Here is a 25,324-nt window from a genome sequence, read left to right as displayed (position 1 = left end):
GGTATCTCTGAAAAGCCCTGAGTAATTCACTAAAATATAATGTCCTCGTACGTGGACAGAGGGACCCAGGAGGTTAATTATTATTTTAAGAGGTCTTAAATTTGGCGTCAGAACACAGGAATCAGCCTAATGTGATTATTATAATTCAAAAGGCTATGGTTTAATTAGATAAATGTGAGCTCTGCACATTACAGTGTGGTAACATGGCACTGTTGTGCATTCTACAGGCTTGTGGTTTCAGAGCAGTTTGCAATCAATGAATACTGCACATTTATACCAAGTGATTGCTGAATTATGACAGTGTTTACTTTATGGTGTTTGTATAGTAATATGTTTTAGATGGTTGCAAGAGTGCAGATTTTATCTCCTGCTTCTTTTTGACTGAGCAGCTGGAAGTTGTAAAGACATTTCAAAATAAGTCCAGTTTATTATGAGCTTGTGTATAATTAAAAGTGCAGAATTATGCAGAATTTTTTTTCTTTAGGTTATTATTCGTATTTCGGTTACCCAATAAAAAGTACCAAGTCAATGTTTAAAATACACATAATTCCATAATTAAACTATTTATAAATATATTTAAAAACCTAGTGTACTTTGTGTATTTTTATAATTTTGCTTGTAAACATCTCCTCGTTTCCCTTTATTAAGAAAAAACTAATTGATAAAGCCCTGAATTGGGTGTTATCTTTATGTTTTTTTCCCCCACTTCACAAAACTTTCAGCGTACTAAAATATCTGGTCCAGTTAAAGATGTTGTTCTTTATTAGTCCAGTGAGAAAACAAACACAAATGTTAATGTGAACTCAAAGACGGTCTTTCGCGCTCTTTCTGAGCCCATTCACTCCATTATGAGTGTTACAATGAGCCAGTGAAAGGAGAGATGATTTCAGACGGTTAGACTTTTCCCTGCCCTTTAGTGAGGAGGGGGAGGAGCAGGCGATGCAACCAATTGACTTGTGAGAGACTAAGAGAGCGGGAAACATGCAGACTGAGAGACACAGAACTGGTGAACTTGGAGAGAGAGAGAGTGAGACTCATTTAACGCCCCCCTTCAATCAAACAAACCCCCACCCGCCATCTTTCAGCCCTTCATCCCCACGGCAACAGTGTGAACAGTTCCCACACTCTGTGCTAACACACATGCTGTCCACCCCGGCTAAGCCTCGTCAGGAAACTCAAAGGGTGCGCACCGTCAATGTTGAGCATCATCTTCCACATGGCTGGCCGAACAGACTGGTGGAAGCCGAACCACACCTCTCTGCCTCCACCCAAAGGATGGTCGTAGCCCTCCGGGGCAGAAAAGAATGAGCGGCCCACAGGTGTGTACCTGAGAGAAACAATCACAGAATGTTATATATTAGGGATTTAGTGACACATGGATGAACTTGAGGGGACTCCATGCATCCACTAAACCTAACCAAATCTTTAGTAACACTATAAATGTCTTTACTGTCACTTTTGAAAGAGTAAAGTCGATCACAACTTCCATTTAATGCCAATTTTAAAGGTGCCCTAGAATCAAAAATTTAATTTACGTCAGCATAGTTGAATAACAAGAGTTCAGTACATGGAAAAGACATACAGTGAGTCTCAAACACCATTGTTTCCTCCTTATATAAATCTCATTTGTTTAAAAGACCTCTGAAGAACAGGCGAATCTCAACGTAACACCGACTGTGACGCAACAGTCGAGATCATTAATATGTATGACCCCAATATTTGCATATGCCAGCTCATGTTCAAGCATTAGACAAGCCAGTATTAACGTCTGGATCTGTGCACAGCTGAATCAGACTAGTTAAGCAAGCAAGAACAAAAGCGAAAAATGTCAGATGGAGCGATAATCACTGACATGATCCATGACATCATGATATTTTTAGTGATATTTGTAAATTGTCTTTATAAATGTTTCGTTAGCATGTTGCTAATGTACTGTTAAATGTGGTTAAAAGTTACCATAGTTTCTTATTGTATTTACGGAGACAAGAGAGCCGTCGCTATTTTCATTTTTTAAACACTTGCAGTCTGTATAATTCATAAACACAACTTCATTCTTTATAAATCTCTCCAACAGTGTGTAATGTTAGCTTTAGCCACGGAACACTATCAAACTCATTCAGAATCAAATGTAAACATCCAAATAAGCCGTCGCTATTTTCATTTTTTAAACACTTGCAGTTTGTATAATTCATAAACACAACTTCATTCTTTATAAATCTCTCCAACAGTGTGTAATGTTAGCTTTAGCCACGGAACACTATCAAACTCATTCAGAATCAAATGTAAACATCCAAATAAATACTATACTCACATGATCCGACGCATGCATGCAGTATGCATGACGAACATCTTGTAAAGATCCATTTTGAGGGTTATATTAGCTGTGTGAACTTTGTAAATGCAATGTATTGTAGTCGAGAGCTCGGAGGGCGGGGAGCATGCGATTTAAAGGGGCCGCCGCCTGAATTGGTGCATAGTTAATGATCCTCCAAAATAGGCAGTTAAAAAATGAATTAAAACAAATCTATGGGGTATTTTGAGCTGAAACTTCACAGACACATTCAGGGGACACCTTAGACTTATATTATATCTTGTAAAAACTTTTTCTTGGGCACCTTCAAGCATAATTTGTTTGCTGAAGCCACTTGCGTTGATATTTTATCAAATGCAATGACATATGCACAGTGTTCAAATAGTTCTTGGGTCACAGATTAACAATAAAATATATGATCTGAACTGTAAATGTAGGAGTGTCAGGGTGACCAGCTAATGTTTGTCTGTGCGTGAGACATTCTGAGATACACACTCACTTCATGGAGGGCAGATGCCGTAGAACCACATCCACAGCGTGAACTGGGTTGGTGCTGATTGGCTTGTCCAGCTCCAAGGGCTCTGACATACTGCGACCAGTTAGTACCTCGTGCAACAGGTGCCAGCTCACCAGGGACACAAACTTAATACTGACTTTAAAGGGTCGGTCCTTGCCCCCTTCCCCTGGCAGAGTAACATCCAGATCCACCTGTGGACACATAACAAAAAGTATTGCAACAACACACAAAAAAAAAGAAGAGTGGACAATGGGTATGTCAATGTAAAATTCTTTGATCACATCTAACGTGAATAACATAGGTCTGCACAATTTGGGGAAAAACTTGGGGCTTATTTATAGCTTATTTGTAGTAGGACTGCAAATGCACAATTTGACCATTATGACCACCTTCCTAATGTTGTGTTGGTCCCCTTTTGCTGCGAAACAGCCCTGACCCGTCGAGGCATGGACTCCTCTAGACCCCTGAAGGTGTGCTGTGGTATCTGCACCAAGATGTTAGCAGCAGATCCTTTAAATCCTGTAATTTGCGAGGTGGAGCCTCCATGGATCGGACTTGTTTGTTCAGCACATCCCACAGATGCTCGATTGGCTTGAGATCTGGAGAATTTGGAGGCCAAGTCAACACCTCAAACTCGTTGTTGTGCTCCTCAAACCATTCCTGAACCATTTTTGCTTTGTGTCAGGAGCATTATCCTGCTGAAAGAGGCCACAGCCACCAGGGAATACAGTTTCCATGAAAGGTTGTACATGGTCTGCAACAGTTCTTAGGTAGGTGGTACGTGTCAAAGTAACATCCAAATGGATGGCAGGACCCAAGGTTTCCCAGCAGAACATTGCCCAAAGCATCACACTGCCTCCGCCGGCTTGCCTTCTTCCCATAGTGCATCCTGGTGTTCCCCAGGTTGTTGATAAGCGCTTCTCAAGTTTGGGAAGATGGCTGACTTAGAGCAGTTGAAGAGATGGATAATCACACATATCGAGATTTCAGATTTATTTTGATTAATTGTGCAGTCCTAGGATATCATGACGATTTTAATGTGCAAATTTCCTACAGAACGTGTCATTGGATAATTTGTGCATCCAAACAGAGTGCAAAAGTGGGCGGCTCACTATGTTTTTAAACAGAGCGGGTTTTTCCTTACCCCAGCGGGTGCCACAGGCAGTGGGTTGGCGGTGTAGAGACTTTTCTTTCCATCATAAACTGGCCTTCGATCCCCAAAGATGGTGACTTTAAAGTGCTGCACCATGGAGTCCACAACCTCCCTGCACAGACAACACTCATCAGGAGGGCGTCTACAGGAGTCACTCATAAACTTTGAGCAGTTCTCCAAACATCCCACCTGTTCACACGGCGTGGACACTTCTCAGGCTTGATGTCGACCTCATACAGGTAGACATCCATCTTGGGGATCTCCACCTGGAAGCAGTTGGCCAGCAGCTTGATGGGTTTCCCCATGGTGCCATAGCCGGGCCTCCGTGGCACGGAGAACAGGGACTGGGCCCCAACGGCTCCTGAAGTGAGAAGGAGAGAATAAGACAGACAGTGTTTCACCAAACTATAACGTAACTGGGCAGGCGAGGTGCATGTGTCCTCAATGAAGTACAGCTTTCAAAACAACACCACAAAATTACACCACATGGTACAAAGCCAAATCACTGCGATTATATAATGAACGAATGTGTCGACACTTCAAGCGCCTGATGCAACACACCTTCAGCTGATGGAAACCCTGCTCCTATTTTTGTTGCACTGCTACTTCAACCAGTCTTTAATAATTATCATACATTTTATAATAATGTTTATATTAATAAATAAGTAATAAATAATACATTTTATTAAATTAAATAATACATTTTATCATGAACTAATAATGATAATTATTAAATAATATATTTAATAACGCTAATTATTTTAAATAGTAGTAGTAATAATAAAAACAATAACATAAAAATATTATAATATAATATTATAATAAATAATGACAATTATTATGATTTTTATTATATAATAAACAACAATAATAATACATTTTCAAAGCTAGCTTGTAATGACAAAGATGCTAAATCAAATCACATTCTATGTTAAAATAAGTTCTCAAAACAATGAGAAAGACTTGAAAAAATAAAAAATAGTGATAAATTGTGTTTATTTATGGGCAAACTACAGTCAGGTAAAGCCAGTTACACCATCGTTCGGCCCTCAAGTCAGTGGAAACGTTGGTCGGTTCTGGTTCTGAGTTTCACAGATCCCCTTGCTGAGCACCGGCACCATTTCAGTACAAATTGGGAAAGATACGAGGTCTGAAAGCTGTGTGCAAGTGGCGAAGACGAAGCCATTGCTCTCAACAGACAGATGATGCCTACAGAGAGATGCTGAAAATTTAATACCGGCTTCATGACTGAGTTTGACAGTGATTGCAGTTAATGGTTCCCTGACTGTGAGACGCCTAGGGCAGATTCATCAGCAGACAACTTCCACTCGTGGGCCTTGTGAGAAGAAAAACAGAATTCAGCAATTTTGTGGAGGAGGTAGGGAAAAAACAATAAACAGATGCCGGTGATGCTCAATGAATCAAATGTTGCCATTCTCAGAAATGGGATGTCTGACCCATGAAACACTTTTGTGCTCTAACATCAAGCTGTATTAAACTGATCCTCATGGCACACACATATCCGGCCACTTCAAATAACTCTCTCACCTGCATGGGCAGTGGTAAGATTTCATCAATATAGAGAAGTTAAAGATGATGTGTACTTCCTTTGCCAGCTTAATTGTGTGAAGATGGGTCAAAGCAATACCAATAAATCCAATTTGATAAGATATAAACTCTGGTACCTTAAGAATAAATCAAAACTTTGATACAAACAGACTATAAGCTGACTATTGAATATGCATGATAGATCTGCATATCACGTAATGGGACCATTTACCAATCCATTTTGATATATGCATGTAATGTGTCATGTTCAGAGAGATAAGACCAAGGCTAAGACAAGCCAGCAATGTCCAAATGCATTTACAAATATATTCTCAAATATATTTCCAGAACATAAACATAATATACATAATTTTCCTTTATTTCCTTCATAAATTTCCCAATATTTTATGCCCCTATACATTAACTTCACATCACAACTGTTAACAACATCTTTTTTTAGTTGTTATTTTATTTCAGTTAATGAAAATGTATTATTGGAATAACTCCAATAATAACTTTAGTTTTAGATACACAACATATGAAATTTTAAAGGTCCAGTGTGTAATATTTAGGAGGATCTATTGACAGAAATGCAATATAACATACATAACTATGTTTTCAGTGGTGTATAAAGACCTTACATAATGAAGCGTTATGTTTTTATTACCTTAGAATGAGCCATTTCTCATTTAGGATGTCACCATTCTGCGCCGCCATGTTTCTACAGTAGCCCTAAACGGACAAACTGCTCTACAGAGCGCGTTTGCTTGTCTGGCTTCTCTACTCTCTCAAACAACAGCATCTTTGTCCCGTGTCAGCCACCGTAGCTTCTCTATGTGCTTCGAAATAGAGGGGTGAGCCGTTGGTTGCAATTCGCAACCCCACCACTAGATGCAATTCAACAACAAACAATACAAAACAACAAACATCACAAACGGTGCATCCCAATTTGCATACTTATACACTATTCTAGTGTATAGTGCATTCACACAGAAAATTCCAAAAAGAAAAAGTACACTTTAAATACCCGGATGATGCACTAAATTAACGGAAAAAATGAAGTGTGGAATGTTGGACACTTTATGCACAACAGTCACAAGCTGTAATGACGTAGTGGAGGGGGAGGAACTATTAGACATGTTGAATGAAAATAACCTTATAACATTACATGGAAGAGTACATATATGCTATGTACTTGTGCACTAAGTCATTTGGGACGCAACTAAAGTGTGTCTAATGTGCTGCATATGATACTTAAACATACAGAAGTATGCTATACAACCCACAGTAATCACATGTTTTCTCCATATATTTCTCCATGGATATCAATAGGCCGGACAAATTAGTACAACATTTTAGGTAAATGCATGAACTTCAATTTTAACACTGCAAGACACTGAAAACCAACAAAAACTAACAGTCAAACAGTGAAAAGCAATGAAGGCTCAATTAAAAAGGCAAGACATGTTTAATTTATATATCATATTTTATATACAACAGTAATTTATACTTTACATAAGTGATCAAAAAAGAGGATTTTAATTGATTTAAAACATTAAAATAAGAGAATAAAAAAGAATACAAAAATAAAAAGTGCAAATTGAAAACTGATCAAAAAGATAATAAAAACCTATGAATAAAAATACAAAATACAACAAAATTCAAAACTACAACAACACTGAGTGTTTGGTTAAATGGTCCAACATGTTCTAGTTCAATAAATGGTGCAAATTTGGAGCAGTTTGTCCAAACAAAGGGAGTTTTTGGTAAACCTGAATGGAAGCCATCATTAATTTTGCAATTCCATTTTATACCACTAGCAGAAATGACACGCTTCTCCTTTAAGATGACAACCCAATGCGTCAAAACGCAAGCCGTCTGGCTTCTGCAGCACCATCTAACAAGATTCTGGTAACGAGTAGAAGTTTACCGAAGGTTCAGTCCGGCATTACCCAACAAATGGCCTCCGAGATCTGTCTGTGCTAAACGAATGTCAGGCTGAGAGTGATTCATCCCGGTTTGACTCATAACCGCTGCTCAAGAGGCCAGTCTTCAAAGCTGAAGAGAGCAGAGTCACGTTTTAAAAAAAGCTAGAAAAACAAGAATCACTCACAGAATCTGGCGAAGGTCAGACTGAATCATTAGCTGGTGTGTGTAATAGAGCGCAACCGTGGGCTTCCAGGAGAAAAACCCAACAGAGAAATTGATTTTTAGCGATAACGTATAAACCCTTCACGACAAACCCAACATGAAGAAGAGGTTTGCTACAAAATAATCATTACTCATCTTTCTTTAGGTTGCGGTCATTTTTATTTACCTTAAAATGATACAGTTCAAAAGTTTAAGGTCAGAAAGTTTTTTTTTTTTTAAATAATAAACAGTTTTAATCAGCAAGGATGTACTGAATTGATCAAAAGTGAGAGTAAATACATTTATAATGTTCTATTTCAATTAAATGCTGTTCTTTCAAACTTTTCTATCATCAGAAACATTTCTTGAGCAGCAAATCAGCATATTAGAATTAGGGCTGCAACGATAAATCGCGATTAATCGTTTGCAATATAAAAGTCTGTTTATACATAATATATAGGTGTGTTCTGTGTATAATAATTATGTATATATAAATACACACATTCATGTATACATTTAAGAAAAATTTTATATTTATATATAAAATATTTATGTTTATATGTAATATATGTATATATATATATATATATATATAAATATATATATTTATAATACATGCATATATTTCTAAATTTTATACCTGTATGTTTGTGTATTTATATATACATAATTATTATACACAGAACACACACATATATATTACGTAAACACAGACTTTTTTTTGCAACCGATTAATCGCGATGATTTCTGAAGGATCATGTGACACTGAAGACTGTAGTAATGATGCTGAAAATTCAGCTTTGATCACAGGAATAAATTACGTTTTAAAATATATTCACATAGAAAACAGGTGTTTTAAATTTGTAATAATATTTCACAATATTATTTGCGATTTGAATTTTGTAGTGAATGAATGCAGCCTTCCTGAGAGACTTTAACTTCAAACTTTTTAGAGTTAGTGTACATTTCGTCTTGATATGCACAAAAATCAATCATTAAAAATGCATTTACATTTAGATCTGCTAAATAAATAAATTAGCCAAGTTTGGTGAAACTGAAATATTCCAAAAACATTTGAAAAGTTTCAAACATACAATGAATAAACTTCACATACATTGTAATACCATCAATTAAATTCATATAGTGAAGGTATATATTGAACAATTGTTTTTATTCAATTACATAAAATTGATATTGATTCAATATATTGAGTCTTATTTTCTAACAAATGCTTTTTAGCCTTGAATCAAATGTTGCGATTCATCTCGGATCTGTTAGGTTCAAATGCACAGGAAAAATGCTTTCGTAAGGAAGGCAGCTGAAAAAGTGGGCGCTCACTGTTCCATGGCTGCTCTTTCAGGAAGCTGGTTCCCTTTTTCACCTGGTGGGCCTCCTACAGCAGACACAGGCCACTCCGAGGGACCCCAACCTTTCACACGCAGCCAGACGAACAGGGGGGTCTGAAACTCCAGACGATTGTCTCTTTGTCATGGAAATCACCCTCTGCCTCCAGCAGACTGATAACGATTTGATTCTACACCAAACGCAGACTCGTGTCCGGCTCTACCGGACACATTTGGATTCAGACCCAGGCATAAGTGGGTGACTGGGATCTTGGGAAATGTCTGAGCCACGCTCGGAGTGGGTGGAAGAGGAGGCAGCGAGGCCAGAGGACGATGCTTTTCATCCTCCGCACATGCAACCACACTGTACTCTACGAATGAGTCATTACGCCACACTTCCTTGACTCTGGTCTCAGGGCAGAGCTTATTTTCCCACCGCCGCCCACTCACGAGCATACGTGCACCGCTCACACTCACTAGCTCACGGGGCTACAGCGTCATCTCCGTTGAGAGGGAAACATAGTCAAGCGCCAAGGCCGCTCAGATAAAGGAGGGAGAGAAAACAAGAATGAAGTGTTTAGAGATCAGAATAGGCCTGCTGTAAGAAATCGTCACTCGAATAAGCTTTTGTGCATAATGGACGTCACATAAGCATGACAAATATACCGGTATTTTGATACAAAGAAATAAACTAGTTTCTCTATAGTATAGGCAGAACCAACTCAACAAATATGTTTCCTATTAAAGTATTAGTTCACTTTAAAATGAAAATTACCCCATGATTTACTCACCCTCAAGCCGTCCTAGGTGTATAGGGCCCCCTATTCCGTGATCGCAGAATCCAGTCATAAAAACGTAATTTACTACATAACGCGGAATGTCACGGAATTTGTCAAATTTTTGATCAATGAATTAAAAGCAGGTCAGTACACGTAAATTAAATCGCGATATAGACTAGTGACTGAATATTAAACCGCAAAAAGACTATTTAAACATGAATCCTGCATGCCTGTGTGCCTCTGAAATGAATGAAGCGCAGTTTCATTTACCTCACACCGCCTCACACATTCGCGCGGGTGCACGCACACTGAAGCACATGCGACGCTCGCGGTGTTTTCGTCCTCTGTCGTCTCACTATATGAACGCACAAATTCATCTCCAGAGCTGCTCTGAAAGTCACTTCATCAGCATTTAACTGCTTCGTTTGAGAAAACTACCATCATAAACACAGAGAAACTCAAAGCTCTGGGTAAAACCGTCAAGATAAAAGTTTGATTTAACTTGACAGAAACATTACTGTTGTACAGTAGAATTTAGATAAATTGTATAATAAATTATTAAAATATATTTTTAAACAATCTGTGATTCTTCCATGTTTTAATTTTAACAGTAAAGCTCTGTTGTGCAGCACATTGTTTGACAAAAAAAGTTTAATTTGCATTCATTTGATTGCCAGAAAAATTTAACAGAACTTCTGAAGAAAAAAAAAAAATCATAAAAATATATTTTTTAATTAATTAATATTGTTGTTTTTAAGAATTCAATTAATTAGACATGCTTTTTTATTATTAAAATGGAATTAAACCATTAAAATAGAATCCAGAAAACAGAATTTGGTAAAAATAAAATTTGAGGGGAAAGAATAAAACGTTTATTATAGGGCCCTAAAAAATTTAATTTTTTGTTCAACTTTTATTAAATTGTTGGTAAATTGGACAAGATTCATTATTTCAATAAATTAGACATGCTTTTTGATTACTAAAATTTAATTTAACCATTAAAATGGAAAAAAAAAAAAAAAAAACAGAATCCAGAAAAATTCAAACGGAAAAAACGGAATTTGGGAAAAAATAAAACAGATTTTATAGGGCCCTAGGTGTATATGACCACTTTCTTTCAGACAAAATACAATCAGAGTTATATTAATAAACATCCTGATGCTCCCAAGCTTTATAATGGCAGTGCACAGAAACTTCCTGTTTGAAGCTCAAAAAAAGTGCATCCATCCATCATAAACGGACTCCACACAGCTCTTGGGTAAATAAAGCTCTTCTGAAGCATTTGTGTAAAAAAACATCCATATTTACCAAGATATAAAGTTAAATATCTAGCTTCCGCCAGACCACCTTCCATATTCAACTTACGAATAAAGTGCAACTATGTGGATAAATATGGATTTTTCTTACACAAAAGCATCACTTCGCTTCAGAAGGCCTTTATTAACGTTTATGATGGATGGATGCACTTTCTTGAGCTTCAAACTGGTGGTTTCCGTGCACCTGAGGGTAAGTAAATCATGGGGTAATTTTAATTTTAAAGGGAACTAATCCTTTAATTACTTCTCATAATAACATAAAGGATCAATAATTAATAGGGGTGTGACAAGATCTCGTGCCACGAGATTAAAATGTTGTGAAAAGCTGTCTCACGATATTGAGGGTGAAGGGTAAAATTAGGATATAATATGCCACCACTAAATTTACATTATGCCTCCACTTTCGTTTTGCTTTTTATAGAAATAAAAACCATTTAATTCGGTTGCTTCAATTCCATCCAGATCATCCAACACAAGCTGCAGAGTCATACGTAGAGCAGCAGGAATCAGAGTTCACTGATCAGTTGACGAGAGTAAGTGATGAGATGACTGACAAGACCATGGCGGAGGATTTGTGGTACAACAAAGCCAAAGTGACTGATAAATTTTCGAAAGCGAAAGCTTGCATTCAAATGTGATTTCAATACCCTGTATTTTGAAAGCGGCTCCCTGATGCATGCAAATATCTTCCAATAAGAAAGCTATCTTAGGCTGGGCTGTGTAGTTGCAATCATCTTTCAGATCTGTATCATGCTTGACGAAAATTTTGGTCTCTATTTGCACTGTGAATATTGACGGAGTACTTTGACTACGGTTGTACTTATTGTTTGCACTTAAGACTAAGAGAAAACTTATTTTCATTTATGCTGGTTTTATTTCTATGATCAATTTGTGGAAAGGAGTTCAGTTAGGAGGTCAAAAGTTGTAGAAGCTCATAAATCATGTACAGTAAGGTCTGAAGAGACTCGTATGAAATACAGGAGAGAAGCCAGTCAGTTGAGTTTGAGGCAAAACCTTTTACAATGCTTTGTGTATTGTTGTCTTTTACTGCATATGATAATTCATACTCAGAAAGTAGAACTGAAATGACATTAATTTCAAGATGATTAGTTTAAAGATTTAAATCCACTTGAGGGTTTCTTAAAAATACTGTAAAAATCTCGTCTTGTTCTCATACACTCAAGACTCCTTACACCCCTAATAATTAATATAATATTTAAACTTAAAAAAAAATAATGAATATAATTATTATGAAGTATTTTTATTTTCAGTGCAACAATAGTAATATATTTCTTAGAGAAATAAAAATTGTATTTTAAAAATAAATTGGCTTCTTAAAAAATTTAATGAGGACTGAAACACTATCACAGCTGGGAAAAAGGTTTGAGTCAACTTTAAGGTCCGTGCACAAGTCAATGCAAATACATTTCTTTACTCTGTTCAGTTTGGTCACTGAATTGTGATTGATGCATTTAATTTTAAAGTGTACACAATTTGAATACACGGTTACATTTGTATTCATTTATTTCTGAATGTTTATTTGAACACTTGACACCATTGTTACATCTCCAATAACAACAAATCAGCTTAACCTACATATCTGCCTATCGCTATTGCATCATGGTTACAGTTCGCTGTCAAAGTTCAGGTCATTATGTTCTGAAAACATGAGATCGTCGGAAATTACTCCGTAATTCCAACATCCTGTCATCAAAATGCCTGTAAAATTTGGGCAGAGACAGCCCGTTTTTGGCATGCAAAAAATCCAAAAATCTTGATGACTCTTATTTGCATGGACAAAAACACCCGATGTAACAATACAGAAGCCCACAAAATCCTAATAAAGAGAGGAGAAAGCAGCCTGGGAGAGGAGGGCCGGGAGCGATTTGATTACTCCAATCTCCGCTCCTTATTGCTGGCAAAACCATCGCTGTCCTCAGGTGACCCATAAACAGGGACTAAAGCGGGCAAGAAGTGACCATGTGGTGGCCATGGAGACAGACATTTACAGCGAGTACAGCATCAGATGCAGCCTGTAATTTTAAAGAGGACAACGATCAAACAAGCAAATGAAGGAAAAAATATTAATACCCCTAAAAAGGAAAGCATAAGAGTGATTAAGAGCAATTCATCATTCAGCTGAGCTGCTCTAGTGCAGTCGGTCCTCTGAATCATTAATGCAAGAGCTCGTTCACACTGTGGTGAAAACTGTGAGCAGCGACTGCATGTTTGCAAAGTAACGCTGTGTTTACACTAGAAGAGGCCGCAAGCACGTCATCAACATCCAATAACCACACGAATCAGCTGCAAGCTCAAAATTCAACATGCAAAAAAATGCACTCTTAATAAAAGAAGTTTCAAGTAAAATTGTCACAACAAAATTAAAAATAAAACTATTAAAAATATTTTTTTTGTGGAATTGAAACAAAGGCTGAAATAAAAATATAAATATCAGTTAGAAAACTTAAAGGGTTAGTTCTCTCTAAAATGAAAATTAATTATGTCTTCCTCATGTCGTCCACCCGTAAGACCTTCGCTCATCTTTCGGAACACAAATTAAGATATTTTTGATGAAATCTGATGGCTCAGTGAGGCCTGCATCACCAGCAATAACACTCCCTTTTTCAATGCCCAGAAAGCTACTAAAACCATATTTAAAACAGGTCATGTGACTACAGTGGTTCAACTTTAATATTATAAAGTGACGATAATACTTTTTGTGCGCCAAAAATAACAAAATAGCATCTTTATTCCACAATATTTAGTGATAGGCATTTTGGAACACTGCTTCATGAAGCTTCGAAACTTTATAAATCTGTTGTTTCGAATAAGTGGTTCGGAGCGCCAAAATCCCATCATTTCAGTAAACGAGGCTTCGTTCAATAGTTCATGTGACTTTGGCAGTTTGATACATGCTCCGAACCACTGATTCGAAACAAAAGATTCGTAAAGCTTCAAAGCTTCATGAAGCAGTGTTTTGAAATCGTCCATCAATAGATATTGTTGAATAAAGTCGCTATTTTGTTATTTTTGTTGCACAAAAAGTATTCTAGTCACTTTATAATATTAAGGTTGAACCACTGTAGTCACAAGAACTGTTTTAAATATGTTTTAGTAGCTTTCTGGGCAGAGAGTGTTAATGCAGGCCTCACTGAGCCATCGGATTTCATCAAAAATATCTCAATTTGTGTTCTGAAGATGAAGGAAGGTCTTACCGGTGTAGAACGACATGAGGGTGAGTAATTAATGACAGAATTTTCATTTTTGGGTGAACTAACCCTTTAAACTTAAAATTAAAATCTGAAATGTTGCCTTGGGAACAAACTGAAAAAAAAAAAAAAAAGATTAAGCACTAAAATTTAAACTGAAATAAAAATAAAGCTATGTATATATTTTAGACTTGTGCCGATATTCGGTAATGAATATGCACGATATTGTAATTGTGGGCACTTCAGAATACCGTAAATAATAATTTATTACCAATAATTAATTTTTTTTATAAGGCAATTAAGAATACTTTACCCATCAACCGTATAAAATGCACAACACCGCTGTATTCTGCGTCAAAAGGACACGCGCTCAGATGTAAACAATCCCAACATGAATGTGGCACATGGCGGAACGAGTGAAAGAGACGAGCTGAATGAAAGTGCGCGTTCACTCTCTGACAGCAGAGGGCGCTGATGGAACAGCAGCGTGCAGCGGTTACCCCGGAAACTGTGCAAACAAAGTAACTGCGCTAGTGAAGTTTTTAAATTGCTTCAAACAGTCATTCATTTTTTTGTAGTCTCAGTGTTGTTCATCACAGCACCAAATACTGAATACTTAAAAAAGACTTAAAAGGATATTTATTTTCAAACCTAAACATTTTAATCTGGTCTACAACATGCCCTAATGATTAGAAATGTTCTGATTATTTGTTATTGTTCAGTAAAACATACAGCTTCATTAGTTAACATGTTAATTCATTATCACTAAACTGACAATAAAAATACTTATAAAGTATTAATTAATGTTAATTTCTTAGTTACTATTTAATAACATTACTAAAATCAAAATAACTTCTTTAATGGACCTAAGATAAAACTAACAATGATCAGTTGTGTTTCTAAACTAACATTAACAAAAAATAACACTTTCTGTAACAAATGTATCTATTGCTCAATCTTAGTTAATGCATTAAATAGAGTAAAGTGTTATCTGTTGTTCTTTATAGGGCTTGGCGATATATGGAATGCTTTTGACACGCGCATTTCGTCAGTAAAGCCGGTTCCCTGATTGCCGCTAAATCGCCATCACCTGCTTTCAAATGAAACGGCATTTAATAGACAGAGCCGTAGTTCACGGATAAGCCACGCAATATCGCGTTCAATATCGATATGAATCGCCGTCGATATTGAACGCGATATTGTGTGGCTTATCAGTGAACTACGGCTCTGTCTATTAAATGCCGTTTCATTTGAAAGCAGGTGATGGCGATTTAGCGGCAATCAGGGAACCGGCTTTACTGACGAAATGCGCGTGACAAAAGCATTCGATATATCGCCCAGCCCTAGTTCTTTATAGCCTAATTCTTTTGCATTTTAATCTGTTTGAAAATTGCAGTCAGAGTTGTTTTTGTTTTATTACAAAAAGAGTACTTAAACCTGTTAAACTTTGACAAAAATGGTTTTGCAACTTATTTCAATATCGTGATAATACCGTATACCGTGATAAAATCTTCATCAATTAATCGCAACATGAAAATTTGATACCGTCACATGCCTAATATATTTTAAAATAAAAATGACAAAAGCACAAAACGAAAAACTAAACTTAAAATAAAACTGATTATTTTAAAATGATATACAAACTTTGAAAACATTCATAAATACTACATAAGCAAATAAATAATACTAAAATAACAATAACACTAATCATGAGAAATCTGAACTGTTTTGCTTTGGTTTAAAAAAAACATACAGGCTGAGCGAAGTTTGCCAGGAGAAATTCACAACTAACTACACTAACTGCTGACTAGCCAATCTGGTCAGTTTCCAGATATCCAGCGATAAATGCAGTACTGTATTCTGGGCTCTCTACCTCTCTAGCGAACTAGAGCAAACACACACACACACACACACAATACAGCTGTTGTGGCTCTAATCCACAGAGGCTTGGGTTGTGGGAACAGGCCGAGTGCTCGGCGGTAGGACACAATGGCGTCAGTCACGGCACCGGGTTCAGACGCACTGAGTGACAGAACGGCGATGGGAAGTGTGTATGTCTTTGCGTGTGTCCAGTTGGCAAACCGGTCGACACAGTAACTCGGGTTGCAGCCACCAAACAGCTCAACACTTGATAGGGTAAAGATGTAACCTTTGACAGATACAGTAATCCAGAGATTAGGACATGGTCAGAACATTTTGCCAGGTTTTTTTTTTTTTGTCTGTCTGAACTGCACAGCTGTAGGGATGGGCAATATAACTAAAAGAACATAAAATATTTTTGTCAATAATATATGGACTCTGAAATGGCTTAAATATTGATTTCATTGTTTTCAATCATCATTTTGACCAAACAGACTGTAGGTCAGATTCAAATTCCTCCTTTTAAGATTAAAAATTCTTGTAGTATTTTTTTTTGGGTCATTGCAACATGAAATCAATTCAGATTTCAACACAACAGATACAAATCAGAATAATTATAATTCTTCCAAATAAAAATACATATTTCAATCGTAAAATACTTCAGATTAGAACAAAACTGAAATTGTGTATCTTTAACTACACATTGTAAGGGACCTATGATGTTGAAAATGCAGGCAGATTTGCGGAAATCTTTCATAACAACGGATTTTACTGTATAAATGCGGAATGTCACCAAATGTCAAATTTTCAATTTATAAATCAAAAGTATACAATGTTTGCTTAATTCGGTAAAGTTTTATGATTTGACAACCACCATTTTTAATGATAATTGCATGAACGCAGATTAAATTAATTCATTTATTTTAAATAGTTTAAGTTTAATAAATTCAATTGATTAGGCATGCCTTTTCATGCATTAAACCAATATACAAAATCTAGAAAGATTAAATGGAGAAAACAGAATTTGGGAAACGGATTTCATAGAGACTCACAATGTCATATGAAGCAGTCAGTAACTACACTGATTTAAAGGGTTAATTGACCCCAAACTTATTCATTAATAATAAGTATTAATAATCATTAATTACTCACCCTCATGTCATTCCTAACCTGTAAGACTTTCGTTCATTTTCGGACTGCTAAGATCTTTTTGATGAAATCTGAAAGCTTTCTGTCCCTCCACAGCTACACATTTAAAACTTTGACACTTCAAAAAGTTCATAAAGTGATTGCAAAACTACTCCATATGAATTGAGTGGTTTAGTCCAAATTTTCTGAAGAGTCTTGATCACTTTATAAGATGAACAGATCGAATTTAAGCTTTTATTTACATATAAACATTAATCAATTCACATCAGTTGTGGTAAATGGAAGCTCAAGCATGTTTGATTGACGTGTGCGAGAACCAATGAGGTTCATTCTTGTGAGTTTCGCAGCACGTTTGAGTTTCCAGAAGAGGTTTGTTTTCATGGGTGAAGCAGGTTCAATTGAGCTTCTGTTTGTGTTCGCTGATCAGTGTTTATATGTGAATAAAAGCCTAAATTAAATCTGTTTATCAGATCGAGTCTCTTCAAAAAAAAATCTCTCAGATTGTGTTTTCATTTGTGTTCTGAAGATGAAAGAAAGTCTTACAGGTTTGGAACGACGAGTAATTAATGACAGAATTTTCATTTTTGGGTGAAAGTCTCACAAGCCTTAACTAATAGAACAAAGTAACAACTATTTTAAATCAAACATGATGAAAGCAATAGCCTGCAGTTCAGCAAGCAAGTCAAATGAGCCCAGTAACCACTGTGACTGCTTTACAATTTATTTGGTTCACAAAAAAAAAACAAAAAAAAAAACTCATAATTGTCAACAGCTACAATAAGCTCACCACTCTCAGAGTATATGTAGGTTGGCAAAACCGGGGGTCCGGGTTCTGCAGGGACAGAGGTTAGCCAGTATTCGCCAAGATACATGGCAGAGGAAAACAGCTTGAACTCTGACCACACCAAGAGTGCGGCTGATGAATACGATCCATTCTGGGTTGAGATTCCACCACAGCTAGGTGAAAGGCGCTCTGTGTCGTTAACAGGATAATTTGTTACGAGCAAAGCGAGAAAAATTAGTAAGCAGAAAAGGAGCAATTGACAGTTATTTTAACCATTTTAGTTTAGAGTGGGACTCGGAGACCTCACTTAGGTCAAACTCTGACCCCCTTTCCCTACCTCTCATAGTTTAAATTCCCTCAACAGATCCCCTTTGCCTTCCCCCAACTAACCTTCAAAGAAAAAAAAGGTCCTAAAAAAGCCAAAGAGGGCCCCATGTACATAGAGAGATCGCTAAGCCACTATACGTGTAACTACCATGAACACATTCCCCAGGCCGACAACCCACTCCAGAGGGTCCTAAAGCCTCTTCCTCGTCCACCATTTTTACACAATTTATGGCTTGAACACTTTCAAGCATATTCACCCGTGATGAGGAACACAATGCATTGCTGTGTCTCATACTGAAAATGAAAGGGATCACATTCTTGAGCTGTGATGGGTCGTAGTGACTGTGCAGTGCACGTGTTGAACAGGGCTGGTCAATATAAAATAAAACAATATCATCAATATTCTATGATTTTAAGTGCTTTTTATTCGGCTATTGCATTTCCTAATGTTGAGAGATGAACTGATCATCTTTCATGACCCAATAGCCAATATGCAGAAATAACAAAAATCATAAACATAACAATAAATACATTTTGCTAATTCATTTGTTATTGCTCTATTTAGGCTTCTTCACAAAATAACAATAAAATCAATAACCTCTAAAGGTAAACATCTTGCTTTTAAGACTGCATTGATAGCAAAAGTCAAATAAATGCAAGAAGCCCAATTGAATATGAAGTTACTTTTAAGAAAGGATAAAAACATTTAAAACATGCTTTGATTATTGTTAACTACACTGTAAACTCTAACATTGGTTTGAGTAGGGCAAACTCAAATTAAACAAATTAGTTCAATCAAATTAACTTTTTTCACAAAACTGACATATTTTAAGTAATCTGAATTTTTTGATTGTTTTTAACTTGATGAACTTGTTTCTTTTAATTTAGACAAACTTAAATTTACCTGAAACTGGGCTGGGATTTTTATTTCCCAGCATGTTTTGCCATAACACTCGAAAGGGAGAATAAATGCTAAAATTAAGTGTTATATAATGTTTTTTGTGCAAGATTAATGTTAAGTGGGGGATTTAGTAGTGTTTAATGCTTTGCCATCCCGGAAGAGTTTCTGTTATGTGGGGTTTTTGGGGCGTTACCATCATGGATTGGAGCATGGGTTTAGTTTGAGAACAGGTATTTCACAACTGTTCTACATTGCCGTACTCTTTCAGCAATTGCTATTCTATGCTAATGTTATCACTGCGTTACCAATTAGCATTTGTTGAATTAGCTAGTTATAGCTATACATTTCCACTACTAAAAGTAAAAATAGGATTTAAGATGTCGGTGCCGATAGCCTCGAGGGCAGTCAGCCGACATATAACGCCATTGTGCTTTGGATGACCCAAGTTCGAGTCCCAGCTCGTGAACCCCATCTCTCTCTCTCCCACTTCGCTTCTTGTCTGCTTATATAAAAATATATATATATATATACACTCAAAAAAATAACTCTTTGAACGAACATTAAAAAAAAATCATGAAAAGGATTTCCACATGATTAAGTTGCTTTATTTTGCATTTTAATGTACTTACGTTGGGTTAACTTAATTTATTAAGGTTGATTCAACTTATTTACTATGGTTGGGCACAGCTTAATTTAATAGTGTCAGCCCAACTAATTTGCAATGTTTTGGAAAATAAATAAAAAACAATAAATAAATAAAATAATTAAATAGTTTTCATATACATTGATTTTTACAATTAATTTGTCTTGTTTAATTTTGTGATTTATATAACGTTTGTGATGTTCTGTGTTAGAAATCTAGATGTGATACTGGATTCATCCTAAATTGCCTTAACCAAAAACATTGTAAAGCCTAAATTGATCACAAGTCCATTGGTGGCAATGGTTTTACAATCAACATAGGCTTACAATGCTTTTGGGAAATGCAACCCAGACCACAGCGATTACTTTCTTCTTAAAGAAATGTTAAAGTTTGTTAGCAGGTCCTCAACCCAAGCACAAGTGCAACAATTCACCACAATGGTAACCCTAAAACTACCAACATAATAGAACAGTAAACATTAAAAAGTCTTTCCATTTTCACATCTTCCTAATAACACTTTATTTCAACATTTACACTCCTAGTTCAGCCCCTTTGCAAAGCATGATGGGAAGTGAAAATCCTGTTTGATTGAGTCCTGGTTGGGTTTACTTGATTTAAACATGTTATTCCAATATGAAAACATCAAGTTAAGTCAAAGAGTAATCGTTTCAATTCAATTTAACATGAATCAATCGCATTTAAACCAGAAACCTGATACAATGGTGTTGAATCAAAATAAATTGTTTAAATAAACTGAACAGCATCAAAAAATCTTTTTTGAGAGAGAGAGTATAAGTTAAGATTACATGATAAGTTTAATGTATGAATTAACTTACTCAAAAATTTTAAGTTAAGAGCAAATAAAATGTAGGAGTAAAACTGCTTACTTAAACTTTGAATTTCTTGACTTAAAAAATTTGATGTAACTTTGATGTAGATTTTTTATATTATATATTTCTAATCTAATTAGCTACACTATGTATAAAAAACGGACTTTTCATAGTGGTAAAAAAAAAAAAAAATGCAAACAAAATGTAAAAATTATTGAAGTACGTTTTGAAAGAAAATACTATTTCAGTCTTTCTACTCCAAAATTTCATGTTTAATATATATGATACTTGTTAATTCTTTGTAATTTTTTCAGTTTCAGAGTGAAACTTAAAATAAATCCTACACAAAATTCCTTTCAGTGTACAATGATTGAAAGGGGTGATTTTGAAATTATGGTTCCTTTTAAGTCATGTAAAAGCAAATAAATATTGACATTGACAGACAGCACTGGCGGCCCCCAGACTATTTTAACATCACACTGGGCCTCCCAAAAACCTTTTACTATACTAGCAGCGACACCCTCATCCACAATACCAGTGCAAGTCAAACTGCACTCACCATAGAAACCACCCATACTATGTCATCCGCTTATGGGCGATGGGAGGAGAGAAAGGGGCTATTGTTGAAACCTCTCAGAATGAGATGAAGAGCAAGGGACGTAACTCTTCCCCTGCTTTGGCACTGCCATCAAACAAACAGCGGCAAACAAAAGTCAATGCAGCACTCTGTGGCACAACCGCACAAACTGCAAACGACTGGGAAACGCTGGACACTTTGATCATTAAGTGGTGAAGCAATCATGACTGTATGTTCTCAAAAGGTTCGAAAAACAGATTATGCATCCTGTGCGGGAAAACTACATCATTTTGCCCTGTACCCACCCACCTGTAGCATTACCTCGAAATGAGACACGGCGGGGGCTTCCCCTCGGCAGTGGCCCTCTTCACGTTGGCGACAGGAAACATCTGGTATTATTAAACACCTCAGGCCATGCCATATTTAGCATCAAACCTAATAAAACCGCACAGGTTGGGTCTCTTTCACGGTCACCGGCTACTTAGTTTACCAGCACAGATGCACAGACTCACAATCATGCATTTCTTTAGGATGCCAATTATGTTGCAAAAACTATTTTTTATACAATTTTGCACTCTAAAAAATGCTGCGTTAAAAAGAGAAAAAAAGAAAAGTCGGGTTGAAAATGGACAAACCCAGCGATTGGGTTGTTTTAACCCAACTATTGTTTAAAAATATATAGTATTATATACTATATAGCTGGCTTAAAATGAAACCAAAATAGGCCGAAATCAAAAATCAGATGCACAATTATTAGACAACAATTAACAACAATAATAATCAAAAGGTTAACATTTATAAATGAGAAATTTAATAAATGTTCATTGTTTAATCATTATTCATTAAACTTATTAATAAATGTTCATTTTCAACATACCTTGGGTTCATTTTAAGTGAGCAATATAGTAATTTTAAAACAAAAGTTGGATTAAATAAAACTGCCCAGCAGGTTGGGCAAACATTTAACCCAATCGTGGGCTTGTGTACGGCTGCCCCAGACTAAAAACTTTTAGTAGTTTTTAATTTAAGCCATTAGTCAACTAATCGCACATTTATATTAATTTAATTACTAAAATACATACTGAGGAGAATACTAAACTAATGAGCACTTTAATATAGTGGCATAATATATATCTCAAGCGCATGCATAAAGCTTGCCGCAAAACACCGGCAAAAGTAATGATTATGAATGTGTCAGGGAAAAAATAGCAAGGACACATTTTAATTATTTATTAATAAACTAGCGTTTTCTGTGTTAGCGTCAGATGCAAAGATGAAGTAGAAAATGTGATCTCTGCAGTATAGTGAATGCACCTAACTTTCATACAGATTACATAAGCATAATTGGTTCATTTAAAAGTACACATTTCTATAGATATATTTCTCATGTCAAGTATATGCTGAGTTTCGATTAATTTTTGTGACGCGCTCCAGTTCACAGAGACCGAGATGGCAGAAAGCGCAACCTGTGCTTTTTCCTTATTTTACAAAGGCACAACGTTTTCTTGTTATTGTGAGTTTACACAAATAAAAAGGTAGTTTAATACCTCATTCAATACTTTACAGTACTCTTTTCTGGGTGACCAAAAATGACAGTATATCAAGTTGTTTCTGCTGTTATCAGAACAAAAAATGCCAGCGATCGCGTCGGCGCCTCCATCTCATGCAGTAGCCTAAGGGCACTAATACTTCCACAATTCGCACACACACACTTGGATATCTGCCTAATAATGGCACATTTATCCATGTTAATGTCTGAGCGAGCAGCCAAGTAAAGTTGCTACTAAAGGTTTCAAATGATAAGCCATATTTGAGGTCAATGGATGATTTGGATGGCAAACGTTTGGATTTCTTACAACAAGGACCCACTGTTTTCACACCACAAAGTTGTTGTTTTTTTATGCAACCTTCCAACGAATAAAATTTTGGTTGACTAAGCCTCTTCTAGTCGACTGACATTTAGTCGACTATTACAACCTTGAAAAAGCATGATTTCCCACCATTACAACAGAACCAACGAACATGTTCCAAGGGAAAATCCAATGCTCAAGCTCACAAAGCCCCTTCAGATGGGGGTATTCCACAGGTGACAAGACAATGAGGACCTCCAGAGCCCATGCAGACTTATGACATATCACCTTAGTCAACGCAGAACCAGTATCATTCAAGAAAACAGCCACAAGCTGAAACGAATACGTGACATCTGGGAGAGCACCTAAAAATGGGAAACTGTTGCTGGCCTTGCCAGTAATGAACTCTTGACCTTGTGACCAGTGAGGGTAAGCGAGGTCACTCACCTGACCTGACTCTAACCCACTTACGGCTTGTTGCATCATGTCTGACCAGCGCTTCTTCACATCACAAAATGACTCATAGTCAGCCTTTAAAATGCCCACGATGAGGCACAATGAGATAATTGCTCGGATCTAAACCACACAACAAGATGTGCTCAGTAATATTATTCAGAAATATTTTTTCAGTGGATAAATCTTGAGTACTAATGATAACTCAATAAATGGAAAACTTTTTATAAGACGTAAAAGTAGAAATTGACCATATACTAATGAATGTTATTAATTTAAAATGTTTTTAATAGCTTTTTGACACAATAATGGCTGAATGTTTATTAGGCCAAAACATTACTAATGTAATAAAATAATTAGTGCAAAAAGTAAAAAATGATAAAAACTCAAGAAATAATTGCTACTAGTAGTACTAACAGCATTGTTGTAATGACATAATTGGTCACAAACCTAACTGGTTGCAAAGTAATTTTTCAAATTAATTCTCTCTTTCTCTAATTGGCTGTCTAGTGGTTAAGCTAAAGTACTTATTTATCCTTTGAGAAAGAATGGCTATTTAATAAAAGGTGAAGTACATTAAATTAGTTTCTTGTGTCAAGTTATAAGTGAAAAAACACTGATCAAAACAATCATCAGTCTTACCATTGGTTAAAGGATTAGTCCACTTTCAAATAAAATGTTCCTGATAATTTACTCACTTCCATGTTATCCAAGATGTTTGTGTCTTTCTTTCTTCAGTCGAAAAGAAATTAAGGTTTTTGATGAATACATTTCAGGATTTTTCTCCTTATAGTGGACTTCAACGGCCTCCAAATGGTCAAAATTACAGTTTCAGTGCAACTTCAAAGGGCTTTAAACGATTCTACTTACGGAAAAAAATGAAACTGGCACCGGGTTCGTTCCGTAAGTTGAATAGGGAAGGCGTAGAACATACAGTGCAAGCTTTTTGAAGAATACGGAAAGCGGAAGCATGTGCAAGGCGATCTTCTGTTTATATAAAGCATATAGTTGTATTTTTTTCATAAATGGCCGATGGATTCGCTAGATAAGACCCTTATTCCTCATCTGGTATCATTTAAAGCTGCACTGAAACTGTCATTTTTACCGTTTGGAGGCCACTGAAGTCCACTATAAGGAGAATAATCCTGGAATGTTTTCATCAAAAACCTTCATTTCTTTTCGAAGAAAGAAAGACATGAACATCTTGAATGACATGGGGGCGAGTGAATTATCAGGAAATTTTAATTTGAAAGTGGACTAATCCTTTAAAGAGTCTGTAAATATTTTAAACAATACATTTCAATAACTTTTTTTGTGTCAAATATCTAATTACTAATGAATCATTCAATCAGTCATTCAATTGTTTCAAACAAACAACTGACTCAAAATAACATCTCAAAAGGAACTCAATATGGCTTGCCATCTACACAAGAGCAATATTAAGTCAATAAAATAAATAGATCATAACTAGAAAAAAAATATGATGCACTACAAAAAGATTTGACTCCATTCCAGGACGTTTCCAGGCATGTAATACACAATTCCCTGATATCTCCAGGTTCTCCATAACCATGGGGACACAAGAATACTTCAAGCAAAACGTGTCAAAAATAAAGGTTTTAAATAAACATGCTGTTCACAATG

The 25,324-nt window shown here is 36.0% G+C and overlaps 1 protein-coding gene across 3 annotated transcripts in view; it reads right to left on the bottom strand.

The window, feature by feature from the left end:
* The window catches only part of ago3a (argonaute RISC catalytic component 3a), a 54,231-nt gene that overhangs the window by 27,321 nt on the left and 1,586 nt on the right, over positions 1–25,324 (bottom strand). For 2 of the 3 annotated variants that reach the window (XM_067411701.1, XM_067411710.1), the window contains exons 1-5: positions 18,103–18,769; positions 4,171–4,342; positions 3,973–4,093; positions 2,811–3,019; positions 1,191–1,327 (exon numbers count right to left, since the gene is read on the bottom strand). In XM_067411701.1, coding sequence (XP_067267802.1) covers positions 1,191–1,327; positions 2,811–3,019; positions 3,973–4,093; positions 4,171–4,342; positions 18,103–18,187 — 724 coding nt within the window. In that variant the 5' untranslated portion in view covers positions 18,188–18,769. Of the gene's footprint in view, positions 1–1,190; positions 1,328–2,810; positions 3,020–3,972; positions 4,094–4,170; positions 4,343–18,102; positions 18,770–25,324 lie in introns of those variants that run through there. The other variant, XM_067411719.1, reaches the window with a different exon arrangement.

Source organism: Chanodichthys erythropterus, chromosome 2 (assembly GCF_024489055.1).
Source record: "Chanodichthys erythropterus isolate Z2021 chromosome 2, ASM2448905v1, whole genome shotgun sequence".
Taxonomy (NCBI): domain Eukaryota; kingdom Metazoa; phylum Chordata; class Actinopteri; order Cypriniformes; family Xenocyprididae; genus Chanodichthys; species Chanodichthys erythropterus.
The sequence above is the reverse complement of the archived record's forward strand: the minus strand, read 5'-3'. Positions and strand labels throughout refer to the sequence as shown.